The sequence below is a fragment of the Tachypleus tridentatus genome, chromosome 8 (assembly GCF_004210375.1).
Source record: "Tachypleus tridentatus isolate NWPU-2018 chromosome 8, ASM421037v1, whole genome shotgun sequence".
Classification (NCBI taxonomy): Eukaryota; Metazoa; Arthropoda; class Merostomata; order Xiphosura; family Limulidae; genus Tachypleus; species Tachypleus tridentatus.
The window spans coordinates 123,016,212-123,039,574 of NC_134832.1; the positions used below are offsets into that span (position 1 = coordinate 123,016,212).

The 23,363-nt window shown below is 35.2% G+C and overlaps 2 protein-coding genes across 5 annotated transcripts in view; one reads left to right on the top strand and one right to left on the bottom strand.

Annotated features, from left to right (window-relative positions):
• LOC143223381 (RNA-binding protein 24-B-like) overlaps nucleotides 1-23,363 on the bottom strand; it is a 90,675-nt gene that overhangs the window by 50,519 nt on the left and 16,793 nt on the right. Inside the window, exon 2 of the mRNA XM_076451300.1 lies at nucleotides 11,035-11,161. Within this exon, the coding sequence (XP_076307415.1) occupies nucleotides 11,035-11,161 (127 nt within the window). The remainder of the gene's footprint in view (nucleotides 1-11,034; nucleotides 11,162-23,363) is intronic.
• The window catches only part of LOC143223379 (uncharacterized), a 169,670-nt gene that overhangs the window by 23,229 nt on the left and 123,078 nt on the right, over nucleotides 1-23,363 (top strand). The window lies entirely within an intron of this gene.

The following is a 23,363-nucleotide window of genomic DNA, read 5'->3' on the forward strand; positions in this document are numbered from 1 at the left end:
TACACTTTTTGGTCACTGACGTAGCCAGTCATCCTCAACACTATTAACTTACACATCATATGACAGTATGTACACATAACTAAAACTTTCCTCGTCGCAAAGACGGTCATACTTCAACACAACGTCATTACAAAGTAAACAACACTAAATCAAATCGCCCGGCTTAGTGTTGTCAAAAATATGTCAGCGAATTAAAAACAGGTTTATTTTCTTCAATAGTTAATGACGCTTGGTAAAGCAATTGAGCTCTAGAGGTTCTATTAGGATAAGGGCATGAAAAACATGTTCGAAAATTTTTTTTATTTTAATTTCGCGCAAAGCTAATCGAGGGCTATCTGCGCTAGCCGTCCCTAATTAGCAGTGTAAGACTAGAGGAAAGACAGCTAGTCATCACCACCCATCGCCAACTCTTGGACTACTCTTTTACCAACGAATAGTGGGATTGGTGGTTACGTTATAACGCCCCCACGGCTGAAAAGGCGAGCATGTTTGATGCGATCGGGATTCGAACCCGCGACCCTCAGATTACGAGTCGAACGCCTTAACCCACCTGGACATGCCGGGCCGAGAAATTCTTAATCTCGTCACATGGTTGCGAAAAATCAAAAGACACAATGTGAATATCGCCTCATGAAAGCACCAAGTCGTAGATGGCGTTTCAAGGTCAGACACAGACACACAATCCTAATAACAAAAAATCAGTCGGGCTCACTTGGAATTACGAACTATAAGCGTGATGTATAATATTCACATAACGACAGATATGGGAGACATTGAACGTCTAGCACACTCCACCTATGATTTATCTTGCATCTTTCACTTGCTCGCACTTTTAAGGCCTTAAAACAACGTAAAGTTTTAATTAACAAATACAGACCATGTGTGTAATAAAAATCACAGAATTCTCATCACAAGTTAAATGGTATCATCCTTTAAAAAAATCATAGAAAATTAAAAGAAATTACTGAGTTGTTTATCCTTTGATAAACATGAATTTACACACACACATATACGTTTTAAGTATCAATTAGGCGGCTACAGTGTTAGTTGATGGTAAAAAGCCATTAAAAACTAAATTTTAAACTTATTTCTAAATACCAACCAAAACAAGATAATTGACGATGCCTGAAGAAGCTGTTTAAAAAAACAAGACGATTAGAGTGTAATTATATGTTTAAATATATCAAAATAAATGGAACGAATTGCAGACACGAAATTAATTACTGTTTATTAAGTTTGAGTATGGAAGACGTTCATACAGTGTGGTTTGGGTTAAACATCTGAAAATCTAGATAAAAATACAGTTTGCAGCTTTAGCCAATCTATTATTGAATACCGACGGCTATAATCAACATTACCAAGCATGGCTACAGGAGCGTTGTGAACAGGGAATATATATATCGCTTCTATTGAAGCTACTAGATTATTTTAATATATTTACTTTTCATAAATGGACGACTATGCGGTAGTTTTTGTAGAGATTACTTGTAATTTCATTATGAAAAGTTAAAATAAATGATTTACAGAAATTTTCAAAAACTAATTAAAACCAAATCAATTTCTACCAACTAATAATGCACCCCAAATATGAGCGGTAACGTAATTACCGAACCTAGAACCACAAAACGTTGCTTGAAAATTGCGAAAAAGGATTTTGGATAGCAGGAACTTAGTATGAAAGTAATAAATGTGTGGCTGGTGCTTGTCTGTTTTTGAATTTCGTGCAAAGCTACACAAGCAGTGTCTGTGCTAGCCATCCCTAATTTAGCAGTAAAAGACTAGAGGAAAGGCAGCTAGTTATCACTACCCACCGCCAACTCTTGCGTTACTCTTTTACCAACGAATAGTGGGATTGATCGTAACATTATAACACCCCCACGGCTGAAAGGGCGAGGATGTTTGGTGCGACGGGGATTGGAACCTGCGACCCTTAGATTACGAACCGAGCGCCTTAACCATCTGGCAATGCTGGGCCGTCCGTGGCTGAGTGCAAGTGAAAGAATTGTGGAGCGAAAGGTCCCGAATGTTTAGTTACTAGCGATTACAAGGAATTTATACTTTCTTTTACCAATTGAATGAAATACAAAACGTTTTTACCATTAGAGTATTTCGCACCACTCTCCCCTTATTTATACCAGTGTAATAACAAAATATAACCATTTAATATTATTGTCAACCCCGTAACTCTTTCTTGAATCTGGGTTTACAAGTAGGTTGGCTACCGCAAATTATCGACGAACACTATTTAGTCGAATCTTTTAAGAAACAAAATCATAAATTCAAATACAAGTGAAAACTGCTTTATGCCCATAGATTTAATTGATAAAACTGGTTATCGTTTTGGGCTGGATGGGAGTTTTGCAGCACGTGTCAGTTCGTTTCTTAATGTCCAGAATTACTCTTGTAAGGCACGATGTAAAAAATCTGAAGACGCGAGTTAGACTATTTTTGATTGATCAGAGTTTGATACAGTGGTTGATTATTGACAGGGGCCAGCTATTACAGTCCAGTGGAGAAAGCATGTTACTGGCCTGCTTTTTCTCTGAAAACTCGAACTCCATTATGTTTAATATAGTAACAGTTCACTCAAAAAAAGATTAAGAGAATTATATCGGTTACAGCTTTCCTTTTAACATTATCATTGGTCCATTTCGGACAGCATTAAAAATGAAGGATAATTTTCTAAACTAACAGTAAGTTCTATAAAAGTATAGAACTTCCGCAAAACTACCCCCTCCAATAGGCTCTCGCTCGACGGCCATAAACCCCAGTGTTTCCAAAATATCCTGCTACATTGTGGTACGAAGTCTATATTTTATTGTCAACAATAAATGCTCTTTGAGTATGGGACAAGGTTAGAAGTAAATTCGAAAGTCAAATAAAACGTGGTGTAAGCAGTCGAATGAATGTTGTATTTACGTAACAGTCAAAAACAGCATGTGAAACATTTCACACATTGCTGTTCCAGATGTATTTATACTTTGTTGGTAGAAATGTACTAGCGAAATGTAGACTGAGGTTTATTCTCCACTTGGCCTAAATAAGCTATTTTACCTTCAACCCCTTCCTTGTCTGTTTCAGCACTGTTTTCTTGTCATCAAGTTCAGTTGATTCAGTGCTTCCTACAAAGGCTTGGACTCTGTTCCAAAAACGTCAGGAAGTTGGCATAGTATTTTAGTAAAGAATATTTGCTCATCTCTTAAATTAAATTCGTTCACGTTTTTAGAGAATAGCAAGTGCGGTGAGAGCGCCAGCTGGTATTCCAGCTGATAAAACTTCAGGGAAATTTCTAGAGTCTAGAAAACCCGCAAAAGCCAATAATTTTTAGTTGTTGCAGTTGAAAGGTGCACTTGGTCTTTAGCTCGTTCATCTAGAGTTCTTTCATTCTCCGTTTTTCTTTTTGCATGCAACCCTACAGATCGGGAGCTTCTATTCGGCTAAAATGTAAATAAATTTAGAAGTTTCAAGTTTACATTGATATCTGTAAGCATGCTCTTATGTTTCACCAAGCATGGTTTTGAAATTTAATTCTAAAATATTAGTCTTAAGCTTTCTATCATTTACTAAGCAGATCGTAAACAAAGGTGTTTTTTTTTTTGTTTTTTTTGTAAATACATTAAGTTAGGCCTATTGCTTTAAACTGTGAAATGTAAACATGTACCGTCAAATTATTTTAAATTTAGAAGGTTTTTAAGAAAAATCTGGCGCTTCCAAGGTAGTGTTTAAGTTGTGGTATTACTTGATAACCTGAAACGAACATAAAACGGTAGCGGGTAAACAGTTTGTTTGTTTGTTTGTTTTTCAAAACTCCACAAGTTTTTGTGTTTTTTTTCCTGTCTTTACAAGTTCACCACCAGGTTGCTCCCCTTTTATTTACAAAAATTTTTTTTTCCCGAGACAACACTGTTCATTTTTTCAACAAATTTATTCACAGTAGATTTAGTTGCTTTTATCAATAACCGTTTCAAAATGTCCCTTTCGAAGCATCATCATGCTGAGAAGAAATGCGAATAATTAAGGAAATTTCCATGTTTTTTTGTGTCAGTTTTGAACTTAAAGAACAATTTCAATCGAGACACTGCTCTAGAAGGAATGTTCAGACGCTACGACAGCATTTTACTTCAAGAAATAATCCAACAGTACACTTACAGGTTTCAGAAGTTCGCACAAAGTTACACAAAAGTTATCAGCGCATATAGCTGAAGCTAATTTTGAACTAACAGAAAAGATGGAATACCAGTAGTCCATACCCTCAATCGCCAACTCTTGACAGTTATTCTCATGGTCTCCAAATTAGAAGTACCCTAAAATATTCTAATTCATTCATTTATTTCATCAATCCTAACACACGATAACTCACTAATTTGGATAATTCAAAATTAATGTATATTCACTGCTAACATCAGCGTTTTTAGCAGCGCCATTTAATTGTGGAATTCGAATGCGAGTGTGATACGTTTTTGTAGAGGGTCAGGAGCTACGATCATATTAACATGAAAGTTCTATAGTACGTGCCGTGACACTGGCTTAAGCTGCAGCTTCACGGCTCACACCGTAAAAGTATGAATTAATATTTCATTTTCAGCTTGTTTTCCGTTTCTTTTACTGGTATTCTTGGCATCCCTGAGTTTCGTACGTGAAAATTTAAAAGATAAAATCGGACGAGTTTTGGGATATCGGCAAATAGTTCAAAGGAACACAAAATTTATGTACATCTATCTATAAAGACCTTTCGTACTTAGATTGAAAACTACTTACGTTTAAGTTTTAGTCGTCAGGCGGAGTCAGATTTAATAAAAGTTTTCCTTAGCTGGCGTTTTAATGGTGGTTTGGATTTCAAATCATTCTAAATATAAGTTCTGTTTCATAAGCATGCACATTATAAAATACTTGGTCAAAGGTCAAAAGCACATGCCTTTATCCGTTTGCTTTTTTTTTTTTAAGCTGTCTAAATATGCTGTCCTATTTTTGTCACAAAACTACTGTAAGGGGAAAGAAATCCAACGACCATTATCCAGCGTCTAGCTGTACGTTTCACTGCAACTTTGTGTCAGAAAAAAATAAAAAAAATTGCAAGCTCGATTCTATCTTTTCTGATCTCACGTCGGGAGATGGCGGGAACGCAGAGCATCTGGAGACTTACGTAACACAAAACGCTCTCAAAACGTGAACTCCATGCTTCTATCATACAAACCGCAAGTGTTTTGTGGATTGTCACGTGTATCAGACTACGAGAAACAGCTGGACCCAGAAACTCAGAAATCGCGACTTCCTTGCAGCTTTATTAAATATGTAAAGCAAGATATGTATAGAATATACATATACATCAAGGGGAGGAGCGGTGATATGCATGTGCAGTTTATACAGATGAACCTAACGTTCTGCATGTAATGTAACAATAGAAGTCTAATTATGCCAATCTTTCGATTTTAAAAATATCACAATTCAGTAAAAAAAAACATACCCGATGCAACACGTGATAAAATGCTACAATCACTCAAATGAACAAATACACCTCTAGTGTCAAAGCGAGAATTTATAATTTTATACTGTAAACAGAACACGAAATTGAAATGAAAACCATTTTAAATGAACACACGCGCACATATCAACTTATTTGAGCCCTGATGTCACCCAAAAGGCCACTTTGGCACTGTAAGCATCAAATATTTATGGTTGGCAAGTTATATTCTTTGCTTTCACTCAAATTCCTTGAATGTACTTTCAGTTAGCTGGCAGTAATTTGCTAATTAAACCTATTATTTTCGTACTGGTTATTTTAATACTGTATCAATTTACTCAAAAAGAATCAAATACATCATGCGTCTTCAATATACCTTCTTTTTCTGGCCAGAGATCATTTTACCTGCATCAACATTAATTAATTATTATTCATAACTGATTGTGTAGGTTCCGATTTGTAAAACTCGTAATACTCAAGACCGTTAACACTAACAGGAAATTAGGTGATAATCAGATACTTAAGTTGTTACAATAGAAAATGACTAGAATCTAAAGCCCTTCTTGTAATAACTTGTGATAGCAAGACAATAACCTGGTCTAGAAAATGTAAGCAACAATAATGCAGGTATTTGTTATATCACACGTTGGGCGAGCAATAAATCATCGGATGTTTACTATTTGACATTCCAGACCATAGCATTTCCTCGCCATAAAAACGTAGCAGAACCTTCATCAGAACTCTCAAAAGATTTCAAGCCTAGTGACTAACACTACCCTGCATGCTAATTTCTGATTTCTAGCATAAAATGTGTTGGCATAATTGCTTGCATGTCGTACAAGATTTTGAACATCAGATTGCGAGAAAAGACCAAATAGCGTTAGTCTCTGAATCAGACATGACACTTCAACATAATAGACCCTTGAATTACCTGCCTGTTAAGTCTGACAAAGACGGGTTTTTAAAAGTTTGAGACATGTCTTTACAACTTGCAACTGATGATTGCGAACGTGTTCCACTTTCGTCTTGTTACTTATAACTTCAACCAGAATTTTCTCACAAAATTATATCGTTAGAAAGCCTACACTTGGTTCTTAAAATATTTACATACACTAGTTAATCAACAAAGAAAAAAATAAAGCAATCTCCTGCTCTAAGGAACTGAAATTTCGAAGTTAAACAGTTACACTATAGCCCAACTTCACACAGAAATTTCTTTTTAAATTAAACACGACAATCTAAACACAGTCTCTGAAAGTCAAGTTTACATCAACCAAACTTTTGATTAAATACACTTACAAGTTCCTGAAGTACAAGTAAAGAAACTTTTTTTTTTTAAAAAAAAGGAAGTACATATATACGGATGGCTAACATTAGTCTTTCAAAAACAAGGTAAACAAGATGGCATTTGCATCATTCCTACATAATAGCAGACACACAATGTTTGTTTTCTTATAGCATAGCCCCTTATAGCAAATCGAACCCCTAATGTGCCAGCGGGGGTCACTAGAATGTTAACAGACGAAACAAAATCAACAAAACTCATTTGTAATTTTATAAAATAGGTAATTATGTAGGGATGATACAAATGATATCCCTTCCATCTTGTGTGTATTGTTTGTGAAGGATTGATATTAACCATCCCCAAATTTACTTCCTTTTTAAAAAAAAAAAAAAACGTTTTCCCTTCACTTGTTTTTAATGCAGTGTTTCAATAAGCACAGGAAGGTTGTATTTATAACCAAGTTCTAACTGGAACAAGTTTCAACTGTAGTATTTATCGTTTAACTATTAACCTGTTTCATCCTGTACTTAGCTTTTAAAAAGAACAATTTTCTACAAAGAAGCTAATTTCATTGGATAATTGATTACACTAGAATTACGATTTTTTAAAAGTTACTGGTAGTTATTAATAATACTTATAAAAGGGGATACTTTGTGTGAATTTGTCACCTCAGTTAATTTAGCTGAACTATTATTTTAGTTAAGTTAGGTAAGAAAAACAAGCAGAAGAAAGAACTACAAAAATTTCTGCATATTTAGAGTCATTTCTAGAGCTTGTAACTCGGTCATTGTTATTAAAGGAAAGTTTGATAGTAGTGTAATGATCTGATGACCTATTGAGGAGATACTTAAAATACGATTTCTATAAACAATTCGAACCATCCCTAAATAGGTAGGCAGCGCCACCCACCTATCTGATATTGTACATGTACCAAAACATACTGTTACATCTGCGTCTCATTTACTTAAACTGTTTTGATGTCGATAATCAGTAAATACTGATGGACCTCAGTGGCAGGTGACAGACTAAATGTGAGAGTCGAGGTTTTCCTTCTGTCTCTGTTGGCACACACTACAACATATCAACGAAACCTTGAGCTGAAGACAGGTACAACCACTCCACTGTCACTAACAGTTATACCTTCAATCAGTCACCTCTAGTGCATACTTGGCTACTCCCTTTTCACTTATTCCAATTCCAACTGTCCAGAAATACGTGAATGGTAAGTATTGGAGCCAGGTATACAAATATGACCAGTCTTTGTGTGAAGTTACAAACACAACGGTTTACTGTCATAATTAGTAAATTTTGAAAGCAAATTCCCACTCTATGGGCACCTTGGAATATCTAAACACCTTTTGTGTGGATAGGATGATAACAATAAGAAAACAATCTTTCTGTAGAAAATGTAACTTGTGTAACAAGTTTCAAACCATCTACCAAAAAGTATATGGTGAACAAGCGCAAGCAAATCCAATTCCCACTTATTGTTTGGTATTTTCAATGTCTAAGATTTAATTGTATACACCTACAAAGATAGTCCGAAAATGTCCGATATAACATCAGGTCAGTCCACTATAAATGATTCAATAAGTATGTGTATGATCAGCATTTCGAGCTAACTTCTTGTTCAATATCACAACATCTACTAAATTCGTCCTCGGACAAAAAAAAACCTGTCTGAGAAGCTACTTACACAGTACCTATAACATTCATGATTTGCAAAGAATATCTTCTGTAATACACGTGTCAAGTTGCGAATGTTCTAGAGTTATGGCTCTCCCTCATAAAGTCTGATGTATTCGCAAACTATCATTTGTTCACTGACGCATAACTATCACGTTTATCACTTATTCATATAATACCAGGACTAACATGTTAATCCAGTTGCCGTTTGAAGCCGTGATTACAGTTTCTTCTGTCATCTTCCTCATAGAAATAACCAGACTTTTGTGAGCATTTAGCTTGTAAATCTTCAGTAACTTCAATTCCTTGTTCATTATCTTGTTAATAGTAACATTAGATGTGCCCAGCTTTATTGTAATCGTTCTGTACTGAAAGACTCCAAATAAAAACATTAACTTGCAAAAGAATAGACTAGTAATGATGCCCTAATCACTCTGGTGAACACTGAAGACGTTTGATAAAGTGTTCTCTGGCTCTCTACACTATTTAACACACTAGTAGTGCGAATATCCTTTACCCAACACCCAAATCTCCTGAAGGCAAAATTCATCTTAATATAATGGTGGAGAATATGCTCAGGTACAATATATGCGTGTGCCACACATCACAAGCAGTGTCACAACTCGCCTTTGTGAAGATACGCCATTGCGTAAACATGCACTCACCATTCGGGAAAGTGTGATTAACCCAAGACGTCAATGCACAATTTTACCTATCAGCACATTATGCATACACCGTACAACAACAACTTATTACCAGTTTCATATTTACAAACACAAGATCCATTTCACACTCGTAGATCAATCATTCTCCTAAACATATTCTTGTTATTTTTAAAACTAGATCGCTGTCACGTCTATGTTATCATTTCATGTACGTTAATGAGCTTGGAGTCCTTTGATCACGAGTCTTTTATTTATTTGTTTAGTCTATCACTTCAACAAATTGTAAATTCTACCAAAAACTCTTGAAGTAAGCACAATTTCATACGCTGCGCATTGAGTAAAGGCTAAACTGAAGGCATGCGGAACAAATATCACTTTGGTCACTCAAACCGAAACCTGTTTCCGGATGAAAAAGTTGTTTGTTTTTAGTTCAAGATCAGTTTCATGCTCGCTGAGTTTACGTTACTTTAAATTGAAGTATTCTATACTCCACATTAGGATTGTAACGGAGTTCGTGGTCCGAGGAGTCATTACTCCGAAGGTCCGACAGTTCAAAGATGCAAGTATTTTTTAACAGGTAAAATGTAAGCCTGATTGTTTGGTTAAATTTGTAAAACTGTACAACAAACACCCCGGCATGTGACCTAAACGGTTGTAATCTTTCATGAACGGTTAATGTTTATCATCAACTCCTTGAATGCACGTATAGCGTCAGCAGCAGAGCTCACACACATTTAAATATGAGGATTAAATTTGGGAATTAGTTCTTCTGATAGAATTGACATTCAAGATTCTCATCGTATGGTACTGTAACAACGAATGTTATACCCCCTAATTCATTCAACATGTTGAAATTTTCAGTCAGTAAAATTATCTTGATACCAAGCAGTTGTATAATTTACTGATGACGTAACCGTACCTAGTAGTTTATATGTGGTGGAAATTCCTGTATTTTAAATGTAATACAAACCTGAATAAAACGTTCACATTTAGTTTTGAAAAGTATGTTTCATAGAACAGTTTTTTCTTTGAAAAAAAACAAAAACGTTCTTTATGTAGTAGTATTTGAAACTACGTAACATACTTACAGCTACGTGCAGAAAGCTTGATTTGCAAGAAAGCTCAGCTTTAAAATAATTGCAGATAACTGAAGGAGAACTGGTTTATTCAGCCGTCACTGTTCCACGCAAATTAATATAAAACTGTTGCTTCATTAAACATAAATAAACAAACAGCACACTATAACAAAATAACACTAATTGCTCGATTATCAGTTAAATTCGTACCTTCAACTGTAACAACGTTACGGTAGAGCGAATATTATTTATTGTCAGTTATATATTAACAACATTGTTGGCTAATTAAACACAAGCTTCGGAAGAAGTGTGTGTGTGTGTGTGGGGGTATATAGTTACAATAGTGATTTTTTTTTCAACTTTATAATTATTAGCGTTAAAATATACTTTGAGTTTCATATTTATTCTTCCAACCAGTTCTCTTATGTTTTGTATATTATGCATTTAGTACACTATACGGAAATAGCAACTACACGCAGTCTACCATAATGGCCTGCTCCGCATTGCACAGAAAAAGCTGCTGCGTATAACTTGGTGGTGGTGGTGGTGGTGGTGGTGTGTGTGTGTGTGTGTGTGTGTGTGTGTGTGTGTGTTGATACATATTACAGGTAAATGACCTTATACACATGAAAATATCGTCTTCCCCATGTGTGACATTTAATCGGACACCGTTTATTAACAACCATTTTCAAATTTCTGGTTAGCTAATGCACGTTGGAAAATAAACCCTGGACTATATTAAATTTAAATATTGTATAATACAGACTATGTGCTCGATAACTAAGAAAAGTAGTTACTTTATCACAGACCTAGAAACTTGTATACACTTTTTTATATAACTTTATTTGAAGTAAACCTCACCATTTACTGCATTGCTTCTTGGTTTGGCTCCGAGGTACGCTAGATTAACATTGGCTTTCCTGCCATCGATGATGGGGTTGGCATCTTTCACTGCCCTTTCAGCCGCTGGTTGGTCCGCCATGGTTACCTGCACAAATTAGCCTAAATTATATTAAATGCATACTAAGTACTGAGCAATGTTTAAAAAAGTGAATATTTACTACAAATACAAGACTAAACACTCTAAATATTTTAACTGGATAGTTGTATGTGGTTAGTCTAACATCAAACTTAAGGGCACAATTAATAGTAGTATTTAACTGATCTGTTAAAACTGATAACTGGACGAAATCGTTCATGTACGACAACTCAAATCAAAACCAATAACTGGACGACCTCGCTATAACGTATAAAACTGAAATCAAGTCAAAACTGATAACTGGACGACCTCGCTATAACGTATAAAATTATATACATTAAATTAACTTACTTTGGTATGTTATTCTCTTTAGAAACATACGTTTGCATGAATTTCAGCATTAATATAAACTAATAAATTTTTGTTTGCTCATAATATAATCTGATCTATACATAATAATATAATCAGATCTATACATAATAATATAATCTGATCTATAATGTAGTGTAATTAAAATATATTTTTGCATTAGCGTGGCTATAAAGTGGACATATCTATCCATCTATCTATAAAATAGCATGACTGTTCTATATGTGACGTTGAAAATTCTTAAATCAACATGTCAGAGACATGTGTCACGCTAAATACTGACATAATACTAAATATTTTAGTTAACAATTTTATTTTATAATAAATGGTTAAGTCATCTGCAATTATCCTAATCGACAACATAGCTTGAACAAACGTATGGTAATAGATAAAGATTCATTATTATGTAAGCAACTTATTCTCTTAAATGTGATGTCTTACTTGTTTTTGTTGAATTGCGTACAAAGGTACTTGAGGACTATTTACGCTATACTAGCTATCCGTAATTTATAACGATAGAATTGTACTACCATTAAGCAAATACAGTGGAGCGCCGATAAGCCGCGGTATTTTGGGGGGGGGGAGCTCAACCTGCTTAACCGCGGCTTAAACCTTTGTGACTGAAAAGCCGAAGTCGCCAACAACACCGCCGAGGAGCCTCATCCGGGCCATTGCGTGATCATTATAATATTAATGTATAGACTATTCAGATACAATTAACAAGTGCCGTTTTAACACAAACGACCAATGCATTGCGATGGTTCGCTTTTCCCTGTAAAATTTCGTCTTCCCGTGTTACATGCGGGCCGCCATGTCAATTTGATACGCTCACTATTAATTCAGAAACTGAAGCGACTTCTATTGGGTTTGTGGCCAATATCTATACAATTCCATAAAAATATCGGATTATCGAATTAAAAATAATACTTTAATTATTGACCACTTTTATCACGGATTTACCGCGGATTAACTTTAATGTATGGAGAGGTGTGATTCGGTAACAATGGCGGCCTCCATAAAGCTGACACAGAGCGGATAAGGTAGATTAACGGTCGATTTATATTGTAATATATTTTATTTATTTCCCAAATTAAAGCAAATCCATTTTAAATATCCCCTATAAGTTATAAATACACGGAGAGTGTGAGAAACTTTAAAAAGCCAGGTAGTAGATTTAATACATCAAAAATTTTGGGACAAGACTTGCTACAGCGGCTTAAGCGATTTACTGGTTTACTGGTCCGCGGCTTTATGGCGCTCCACTGTAATACTGAAATAGACAGTGGCATTGTAACGCCCCCACGATTGAAAGGATGAGTATGCTCGTTGAAGAAATTCAAACCCGCAGCCCACAGATTGCTAATAGAGCGCTATAACCACCAGGGTGTACCACCTTCCTATGAAAATGCACTAATACGCTCGAAACGAGTTCTGAAATCATATGTTAAAAACTAAACGATACACTTTCACGCTGTATAGATAGAAAACCTCAAAAATCTCTCCCCTCATATATGAACACTCTCAGCCTCTTTTATAATATTTTCCTTCCCACATAACGTAGAAACACAATAGTGTTTAATTCATGTGGCAAAATGTAAGGAATTTCGTAATATATTACAAGCCGATCTCTCATATAGAGGCATAATAATTACCAACTAAATGCGTGTAATGTACATTATTTCTCCGATCTATGTTGCTCAAGCTCACATGAAAAAAAACATGCATATATAAAAATGGAACGACCACCGTATTTCCTTCCACTGACGTTAACGTCTAACTGTTTGTACAGCAATGTTTAAGGGCGTGTTTGTCTTAGAATACCGGCTTCACGTTGACGACTTGCGTGGTGAGGAAAAACTAAAACATTGATTGATCAACGTCTACTGAAGTCATTTATTAGAACATTAATGGATGAATGTTAAGTGGTTAATCTCCAACTTGTTTCTTTCAAGAAATTATTCCTTTTCATAAGTCCCCATTTTTAGTGAATAATTCGCACAATGTCCTTCAAATAAATCCAAAAAACTGTCTAAACGAATGTGCGCGTGCGCATTCATGATATTTTAATAGAACAATAATGAACACATTGAATTGAAATTACGTGTTCAGCAATCCTAACAGTTACCTTTTTCTAATATCCATCCAACATACGTCTAACAGCTCGTATATACAATATACGTCAAATTATATACATTCGTTTAATAAACTGTAGACAAAATAAACGTTTAATAAGCGATATTATGCGTCGCGCATGGTCTGCTGGTTAGCGTGTCGGAGTATGAACCTGATTGTTCATGGTTCGCATACCATTGATGAAACAAAAAAATACGTCCTGGTCTTTGGTTCCATGTGTACGTTATAAGAGTAAGAGTCAAATTCCAGTACTCGATTAGTGACAAAAACATTAGCGGTGGTAGTTGTCAAAATGTCTACCCTCTAATCTATCAGTTCTATCAGGTCATCCCATAAGTAACGTCCGAAAACTTAATACAGAAAGAGCACCATAATTTCGGTCTTTGTAGAAGGCTTTAATAACTAAAATATGTGGTAGAACGTGTAAATGTTCAGACACAAAAGATACTAACCCAAATCCACTTTTTCAGATCAGTAATCAAATAAACCCTTATGAATGTGCCTCAGGAGCACATTAGGCATATAATGTTTTATAAGTTTTAAAAGGCAATATGGCAGCAGAAAATACACGAAACATTCAAGGTGTTTATGGCACGGAGTCTCTCAATGGAAACAAAATGTCGAAGGTGGTATTAGAAGTTCAGATGCGCCACGTTCAGGTCGTCCTGTTGAGTTTAACGATGACTTGCTGCTGGTTGCATTTGAAGATTGTGCTTTAACAGTTAAAGAAATAACACAAGCTTAGTTCAACCCATTCAAACAGTATTGTCATATGCAACAGCTTGGAAAGGTGTCAAAACTTGGAAAATGGGTCCCCCGTGATTTGGCAGAAGCCAACCTTAGAGCAAGAGTGAACATTTGCACTTCTCTGCACGCTCGTGAACGTAACTCACCTCTTTTAGACAGGTTAGTGCCTGGAGAAAAAACGATATTTTATAAAAATATTAAGTGCCGCAAACAATGGCTCAGTGCAGGTAAACTGGCTAAAGCACAGCCCAAAATGGACCTCCACCCTAGGAAAGTCTTGTTAAGTGGTTGGTAGAATATTGTTGGTGTGATTCACTTTCAGTTACTGCCACTAAATGTAACAATTATATCAGACTTCTACTGTCAACAGTTTGAGCGTTTGAATGCTGCACTCAAAGAAAAGAGGCCTGATTTGATCAACTGTAATGTTGTGTTACACCAGGATAATGCACACCCCATACAGCAAGGATCACATCTACAAAGACTGAAGAGCTACACTGGGAAAAACATCCTCCTTATTATCTAGACCATGTCCCATCTGATTATCATCTATTCCAAGGTTTACAGAATTATCTTGATGGTAAAGAGCTTGGAACACATGGAGATGTCAAAACTAACCTCTCTGCATTCTTTTCCTCCAAACCCCAAACATTTTATAGAAGTGACATTCAGAAGATTGTGAATCATTGGCAGGAAGTAATTGATAATAATGGAACATAAATTATTGATTAAATAACATTAAAAGTGTTTGAAATCCTCTCTTTTTCTGAACCTAAAATCTGACATTACTTAAGGAATGGCCTGATACATTAGGGACACTAGGCACAGATAACTTTGGTGTAGCTTTTCGTCCGCCAGGTTTTGTTAAAAAGGTACATAATCATAACCCTACACTGAAACCTGAACAAGGTCCACTTTAGATAACTATACACAAGTATTATAATGTTATTACACCTTAATAGTATTTTTTGTTCATATTTGAAGTTATCTTGAGTTTACATTTCTAAAAAAATAAAGGTTTTCAACAAAGTCTTCTTATTCCAAAACCAGGTGTCTCTGTATGTAGAATTTAAACCAGATGATGTGCAGGTTAAAATTAGACAGGTCAGTTGAACATAAATCAATTTTTAAATAACATTATGTTTAAGGTACTCGTAAGTGCACATAAAACTTTAGGCACAATAAATGTCAAATAATCGAATTAAAAGTGCACAAAATATTAGTCAATTATTTCCATCTCCCATTCGAACAAACTGAATAATTCTAATAATCAAATCCGGGAAGCTTCGCGTAACGTTGTCACAAAAACGTTACCAAGTAAAAACAAAGGTAAAAATATCCGAGTCGTGCAATAGTGAGGATAGGAATAAATTCTGTTTTTTCATGTATAAAAGAACCCAAGATATTATTAAGTAAAATGATATGGGGAGTCGGCAACGTTTGCAAACTCGAACGGGTTAGAGTTTTGCAGAGAAAACAAGAACAATCACAGGTTACATACCCTCATACACCGCCGGTTATTTTCGAGAATGCTTGTATGTATATTGGATAACGCGAAATTTTACCTTCGAAAACTTATAAGATCCTTCTCAGATCCAGAATGATCAATGATCCGGATCAGTTTTTGTAGTGTGATGTGAAGACTAAGCCTTAATGTGTCCATGAAATTTGGTACAAATTCGATCACACTTTACAGAATTATTAAACCCAAATCGTTAAATTTCCTATCTCCGCCATTATAAATATTTTTTGCGAGCCAGTATACGTATACAGATAAAATTTAGGGAGAACTGTCTGGTGATGACTTTATAAGCTAATTAACCTCAGTATCATATGTCAAGTTGACGACCTGTAGTACATGCCTACACGTTTCACACACACAGCCTATCAGTAAGTAGACACCAAATCAGAGACAATACTGTTGTGATCCTGTAGGATTGCACTCCACTGAAATAAAAAAAAAAAACCTTGGTCGAGGGTGTCCTTTGAAAATTGTTATTTGGTTAGATATCGCAGGGTACGATGATGGACGGACTATACATGTTTGATATGGTTCATGTGCTGTCCACTGATCAATAATTTCCTAATCTTCAAGCCATCATGCGGTGATTGAGCAAAACGAACAGGAGCCACAACTTTCGTGAAAACCTTGTCTAATATTGTTTATTTGTTTCAGAATTTGGCGCAAAGCTACACGAGGGATATCTGCGCTAGCCGTCCCTAATTTAGCAGTGCAAGACAGCTAATCATCACCACCCACCGCCAACTCTTGGGCTACTCTTTTAACAACGAATAGTGGGATTGATCGTGACATTATAACGCCCCCACGGCTGAAAGTGCGAGCATGTTTGGTGCGACGGGGATTCGAAACCGCGACCCTCAAATTACGAGTCGAATGCCTTAACCCACCTGGCCATGCCGGGCCCCTTGTCTAGTAAGCTGGTCATTGTTGTAGATAGGTTGAGAAACGTTATGTATCGAGAAGCCACAAATGTTCACTAACAGAAACACCGCCATACCTTTCGTAACGAGTTAACGGTTCAACGATGACAGGGCCCGAATATACTTTCCGAGAAGCGTGCAAATCTGGACTCGTCGCGATAAAAATGAATGTTTTTCAAAAGTGGAGTCTGCGATAGCACCTCTGACGCTTATTGCTCATTCATGCTTTTGTTTTTTTATTCTGAATTTTCAAGACACCAACTGGTGATTCGTGGCACGCATGAAAATTCGCAAGCCTATGGGCCCGATCCCTGAATCTTCAAAGTGCGTAGCAAAGCCTCTGCTGTGGACGTACAACAATGCATGGAGTGAGGACCCAATTCTTCTGTTTAGATGCTCATTGTAACACGTTGTGAAGACGTATTAATGTACTGGGATAAACGTACTCCGCATCTGAGAATCATCCTGTACACACTTCTCCTTCAGAGCCACTTTTGTTTGTTTTCGACGTCTGGAATGTGCAGAACTATTTATTGTCTTCGGACGAGACCAGAACTGCACTGTGAACAACAGTATTGCAATTCAATTAATCTAACGATTCTCGGCTCCTCACGAGTGTATTTTCACGTCGGGCTTACTTATATACAATGACTTCAGATTGTTAGTACGTATTACATGGCGTGTCCACTTACTTACAGTGATAGGCTGTGTATAAGCTTTAACTTTTTAAAACCGCAACTATAGAACCTATTTCAATAACATATCACGTGTAAAAAAATCAGCAACTGGATAACCGGCCACGAACAGAAATTTGAACCACTGCGTATATTCGTGATAAAAATCTCTAGCATAATCAGCAAAAAATACATCTATATATATGTTTATATTTTTCACATCTGTGGATATTAATGTAATGAACATTTTTAAATCGTATTTCACCATAATTTAAGAAGTGTTATAATGTTTGGATGCATTAAAAATCAAACAGTAAAAATAACTATGCCCACTAACTCCCTCTACATTCGTTCCCTAATGATGCAATCTTTCAACATTTGTGTTTCATCATACTTTAACTACGCAACACGTCACCTTTACAGCATTTCTTTTTCTTTTGTAAATTGGTGATGCCAAATGGTAGAATGAAACGCTGCGTGTTTTTTCTTTCAATTCTTCTTTTCGTGTCCCGATTTAGCCACTACCAATTACATTTTTGATGGTCATAAGCAAAGACAAGGAACGAATAGAGCTCGTTATATAAGAAGTTGTTAAAGGAGAGGAATAGCCAATACAATAGACGTTTACTGTTACACACAAATAAATAACATTTTAAAAACTGCAAATAAAAGTATCTAAAACTGGTACTTTTACCAGACGTCACCCGACAATATCATTAATATGTTTTAGATTGTTATTAATTATTCATTGTATATATGCTTTTATAATGACTAATTCTTCACAGATGTTCCATTGAATTGTCTTTAATTTCTAAATATTCAGCCTGTCCACCCATGAGAGTGTGTGTTGTAACTGAAACTAACTTTTGATGCAGTGTAATTGCTTGATATAACTTGTACGTAACTGCAAGAAGGAACCGAAACAAAGAATTTCAAACCTTGACGGTAACCTAAGTTTTAGTTATAAAGAAAAAAAGCGATTTTAGCATCACTAAGTCACGAACACTGGACCTATCGATTTGCTGCACGACCCCCTAACCACTAGGCTACACCCAACCTGCAACACAAACCAAAATATGAAAATAACTACTTTATTGATCAAGAAAAACCTTAGCAATAACCTATAAATATTTCTTATAGGGATTTAAACTGTTTGATATGTCTATAACTATTAACAGTCTAACAATAAGTAGCTGTTGTGATCTGATAACAGATAGAGAATTTAGTACCGGATAAACAACTGTATGTTTATACATCTGAAGCAACAACAGCGAGAAACAATGTTTAGTTTATTGCTTCCCTTCTGTTGAAGGAGTTAATCTGCTGGCAAACTAAACTGAGAAGTCATGTTCTACAGGAATAAGAATAGAGAGTTTTAAAACCTCGCCACTGACACCGAAAGACTTGGAAGAACTTCAACTGGAGCGCTAGAGTTATGACGTTTATGTCAATGTCAGAATTCCAGTTGTTAAGTAGCTTTTTAATTGCCTGTCATGTGGCCCGCACATTTTAGCAGGCGACAAGTGAATTTTGTTTTCAACGTAGAACCATCATGGCAAGCCTTAAAAACAAACAAACATATCAACAATAAGAATGACAGAGCTCGTAGTAGTAATAATACAAGGTAACCCCTACCCACCCCTGGTAGAGAGTTACATAATAAAGCAGAACTTAGGAAACGACAGCAAAATGAGAAGTAGGCTGTTTTCTATTCTGATATCAGTTCGTGAAATTTTTTTCAATGCGATTTATTCACTTGTTGTCTATGGAAAATAAGAAAAAAATAGATAAATTAAAAGTAAGAGACCAATTGTTTTAGTCTGAATGGCTGTGAACTGCAACGTCATCGTTTCTTTTCAACTTTCGAAGTTCGCGTCGCAAATCACAAACTTATTAAATTAATCCCCTGATGGGTCAGCTGTAAGTTTACGGAATTACAATGCTGAAATGTGGGGTCGATTCCCCGTGATAAAGAGAGAGTAGATCGCCCACTGCGAAGTTTTGCGCTAAGAAAACAACATTGAAGATTAAATGTAATATTGTTTGGAATAATTTGCTAATGGAAAACTAAACAATAACAAACTAAAGGAATTCTACTTTAAAACTTAAAGTATTCTCGAAAAGCATAATAGCATATTTTAAGCCTGTTTGATCCAAAGTACTAGTAGAACTGTGGAGTGAAAAAGAGAAGGTTGAGCTAACCCTATTAACAGACGCATTTTGAATTAAGAAATAAATTAATATCTTACATTCCAATTGTGAACGTTTGAAGCTTCCTTGATCAAGGAATTTTAAATGATAAATTATTCATACAGTTTTGAAAAATTATGTTTAGATATTTATGAAAACAAGTTTGTTTTTAATTAAGCACAAAGCTACACAATGGGTTATCTGTGCTCTTCCCACCACGGGTATCGAAACTCATTTCTAGAGTTGTAAGCCCGAAGATATGCTACTGTACCACTGAGGAATACGAAAATAAGTCAGTTTGAAAAATGCTGTCAAATATGCACGTTTGGCTCGTGTCATTGAAATTACCAATTGCTGTGAACAACCTATTTTTCGTACTTCTACATTTGTTACTAATATTTCGAGAACCTGGTGAATGAAGAGTTTTACTAAAAAATATGATGACGTCAGCAGTTTTAAGGAAAGATCAACAGTAATCACCAGTTCGTTATCCGTTAGTCTAAACAGAATGTAAGGTCTGAAACAGTTTTCAAACATCAACTTTTCTCGAGTGCTACACACAAACACAAGATTACTATGGCTTAAGAAATGTATTTAAATAATACACCATCGTATTATTAAAAATATTCAAATGTGTATTTTACATTCCCGAAATAATAATTGTAAAAAAAAAAGTAAAACGTTTCTTACATCAGGCAATATATATTTTTCAAATTTGGCGAAAAAAAACAGTAGTAAAAAGTTATTTGCTCTCTATGTAGAGGAAACATTAACATTAAAAACTGTAAAAAGTCACAAAGGTTTAACCTAACATTAATGTCTCATTCGGAGTAAAACGATTCAGCACTGGCTGTAACTACAATCTTTGAAGCTCTAACCTTCGTGTGACTGTGAACTAACAATTACTTACATGATATATAGCTTACACGAACTATCGCAACGACGAAAATCGTTTAACGTGAAAGTTCCTCTGTTTATCAGTTGATTCGTTTCAAAGAATTTCGAGCAAAGTGGCCCAAAGCTATCAGAGCTAGTGATTCCTAACTTTGAACCGATAGACTTATTGGAAGGCTGCTGTATTGAACAGCACTTACTATAAAGGTTCGGGCTACTCTGAGTAATGGGATATGACAGTCACTCTTATTATGCATCTACGTCCTAAAATGCGGCACGGGAGTCAGAGGTAACAAAACACGAACTTGAATCCTCGAATTCACACTTCGACACTAACATGTAGGACAAGCTCCGCCATTTATTATTTGTTTATTTATACTTTTTCATCTATTATTTCGGTTTCCAAGTACACTAACTGGAAACTAGAAATGGATACTATGAACAAAGAAATCATTATTTAGGATAGAAAATAAGTTAAACAGCTAACCAACAGAAAGATGCAAGTGCCTGAGAACGAAAATGATTCCTGGATAATTGTTGAGAAATTGCATGCTACTCCCAAAAATACTGGAATATTATGGTTTTAATTCATCACGGATATTTAAATCTATAAACATTTAATGTTACATAATAAACATTAAGAAACAAGTCTCCCCAATCTCAAAATACAATAAAAATGTATTTAACAATTCACTGCATAAAAATAAAAATGCTACGAGACGGTGGTGACCGTTTCGTACAATACGTCTTGACGTGTTACTCCATTATCCCACGTTTTACCTTCATACAACAAATTATAGAAGTTTATTTTTGAGACAGGAGACAATCTTATTTTTAAATATTTAAATATTTATAAAATATTTTTCTTTACGCTGTGTTATTTCAAATTCACCTATATGTTTTCATTTATTCAATAACGTTTTTGAATTTTTTAAGATAAAAAGTAATAAATTAGTGAGTTACGAGTTACACATAAAACTTGTGTTCAGAAACGATTATCCTACACTTAGTGTTATTCTACTAATAGGCTTTCGTGTATATTGTGTAACACGTTTAATGTTAATCTTTGGTGTTCTGCTTCTTTTGTTCTTTAAATTTTGTAAGCCATTTACTTGTAGTCAGTTTCCGTGTATAGAAATGGAAAAGTTCTATAATCAGTGATGACGAGAAAACCCACTTGTAGAGAAAAACATGTGTAAAAACGGCTGGTTTGGGTTGAGAAAAATTTTTATGTAGAGGAGCGAACAACGTTTCGAACTTCTTCTGTCATCGTCAGGTTTACGTATATAAAGTTCTCCTATGTTGCCATTATAAAAAAAAAATCATTACTGTTTCAAACCCCAACCGAAATTCCATGCAAAAAAACCAACAAAAAACTATCATTAACTCCAGAAGATAAGGGGCAAATTTTGGTCGTAAAATACAGATGGGAAGGCTTTGTATTGTGTGTTACTTGGTTATGTAAAGATGCTAACGTGACATACTATTCGTCACCCATTCACTTAACTGTTTCAATATGTATGTTGTGAACATTATGATGTGCTATAAATCTGGTGTTATATTTATTAGTGCACAGTAATCCATTCCACATTTGTGAAATAGTCTTAGAGTAAGTGATGATGTATCTTGCCTCGAGATTCAAACAGTTTGTTGTCGTTGTTTATTAGTTTAATAATTTGTTTCGTCCTGTACATTCTAGTAGTTTCGAAGAACCCTGATTTCTTGTTAGGGAGTAATTCCGGTGTCATAAAACTTAGCTACGGAACCTATTAAAAATCTCAAGAGTAAATACAAGTATACATGGCAAAATCCAGGTCAGTCGAGTTTACCTAAAGTTTACGTCCCCCTCAAGTTACACAGACATCACAGACTGTAGCATTGCAAAGTATATGGCTTTTATTTCGCAGCTAGTAATAAAGATTCAGCATCTATCCATGTGAAATACCACGTGAGAAGATGAAAGTGAGGTCTTGTATAGAAAAGCGTGCAATATATATTATCAAATTACAAACAATTCCAAAGGTCCCACAGAAGTTTATTCATATTCTTTCTCTGCAACATAAAATTTATGGGCTTTTATGAAAATAGATTTTTCGTGGTGTTGGAAAGTTCGCCGATGTGTTCAGTAACATTTTCGTTTCCTCTAATAATAATAATAGTAATATATAACCTTTGAGGGACATACGTTTTATACCCTATTCCGCACTATTACAGACTTAATGTCGACCACACATTTGAAACGATACTTTAAAACATTTTCCTAGTTCCAGTGCACAGTTCAGACGATGAAAGATAACTTAACTAAAGCAAGAGATTTACACACCGCTAGATTATTAATGTTTCACATTTACAAGTTTTTGTTGACCTTCAAAACTGAAAGTAAAGTAATGAATAATTATTTAGTTTACAAGTGTCATGCTGTTCCTTTCAGATATTCACTAACGTTTATAAGATAAAAAATCGAAACTACAAAAAAAATTACAAAGCAAAGTAAATAAGTATTAGTAACTAAGTGTGTTACTAATACGACAACAAACACACGTTAAAAACTGACCACTGTGATGCAATACTTTCAACACGCTCACACCTTCCTTGTCAATTCCATAAACTGAGAAACGCCATCATAATTTTATGGGCTTTACCTTCACAATAGTTTATTTTAGCAATTACACTTAGTCTAATGCTGCGTACAGTTCGTGCTTAAGTTCCTTCATGTAAACAAATAAAAAACTGATATTCAAAATTAATGATTATAGCAGCTA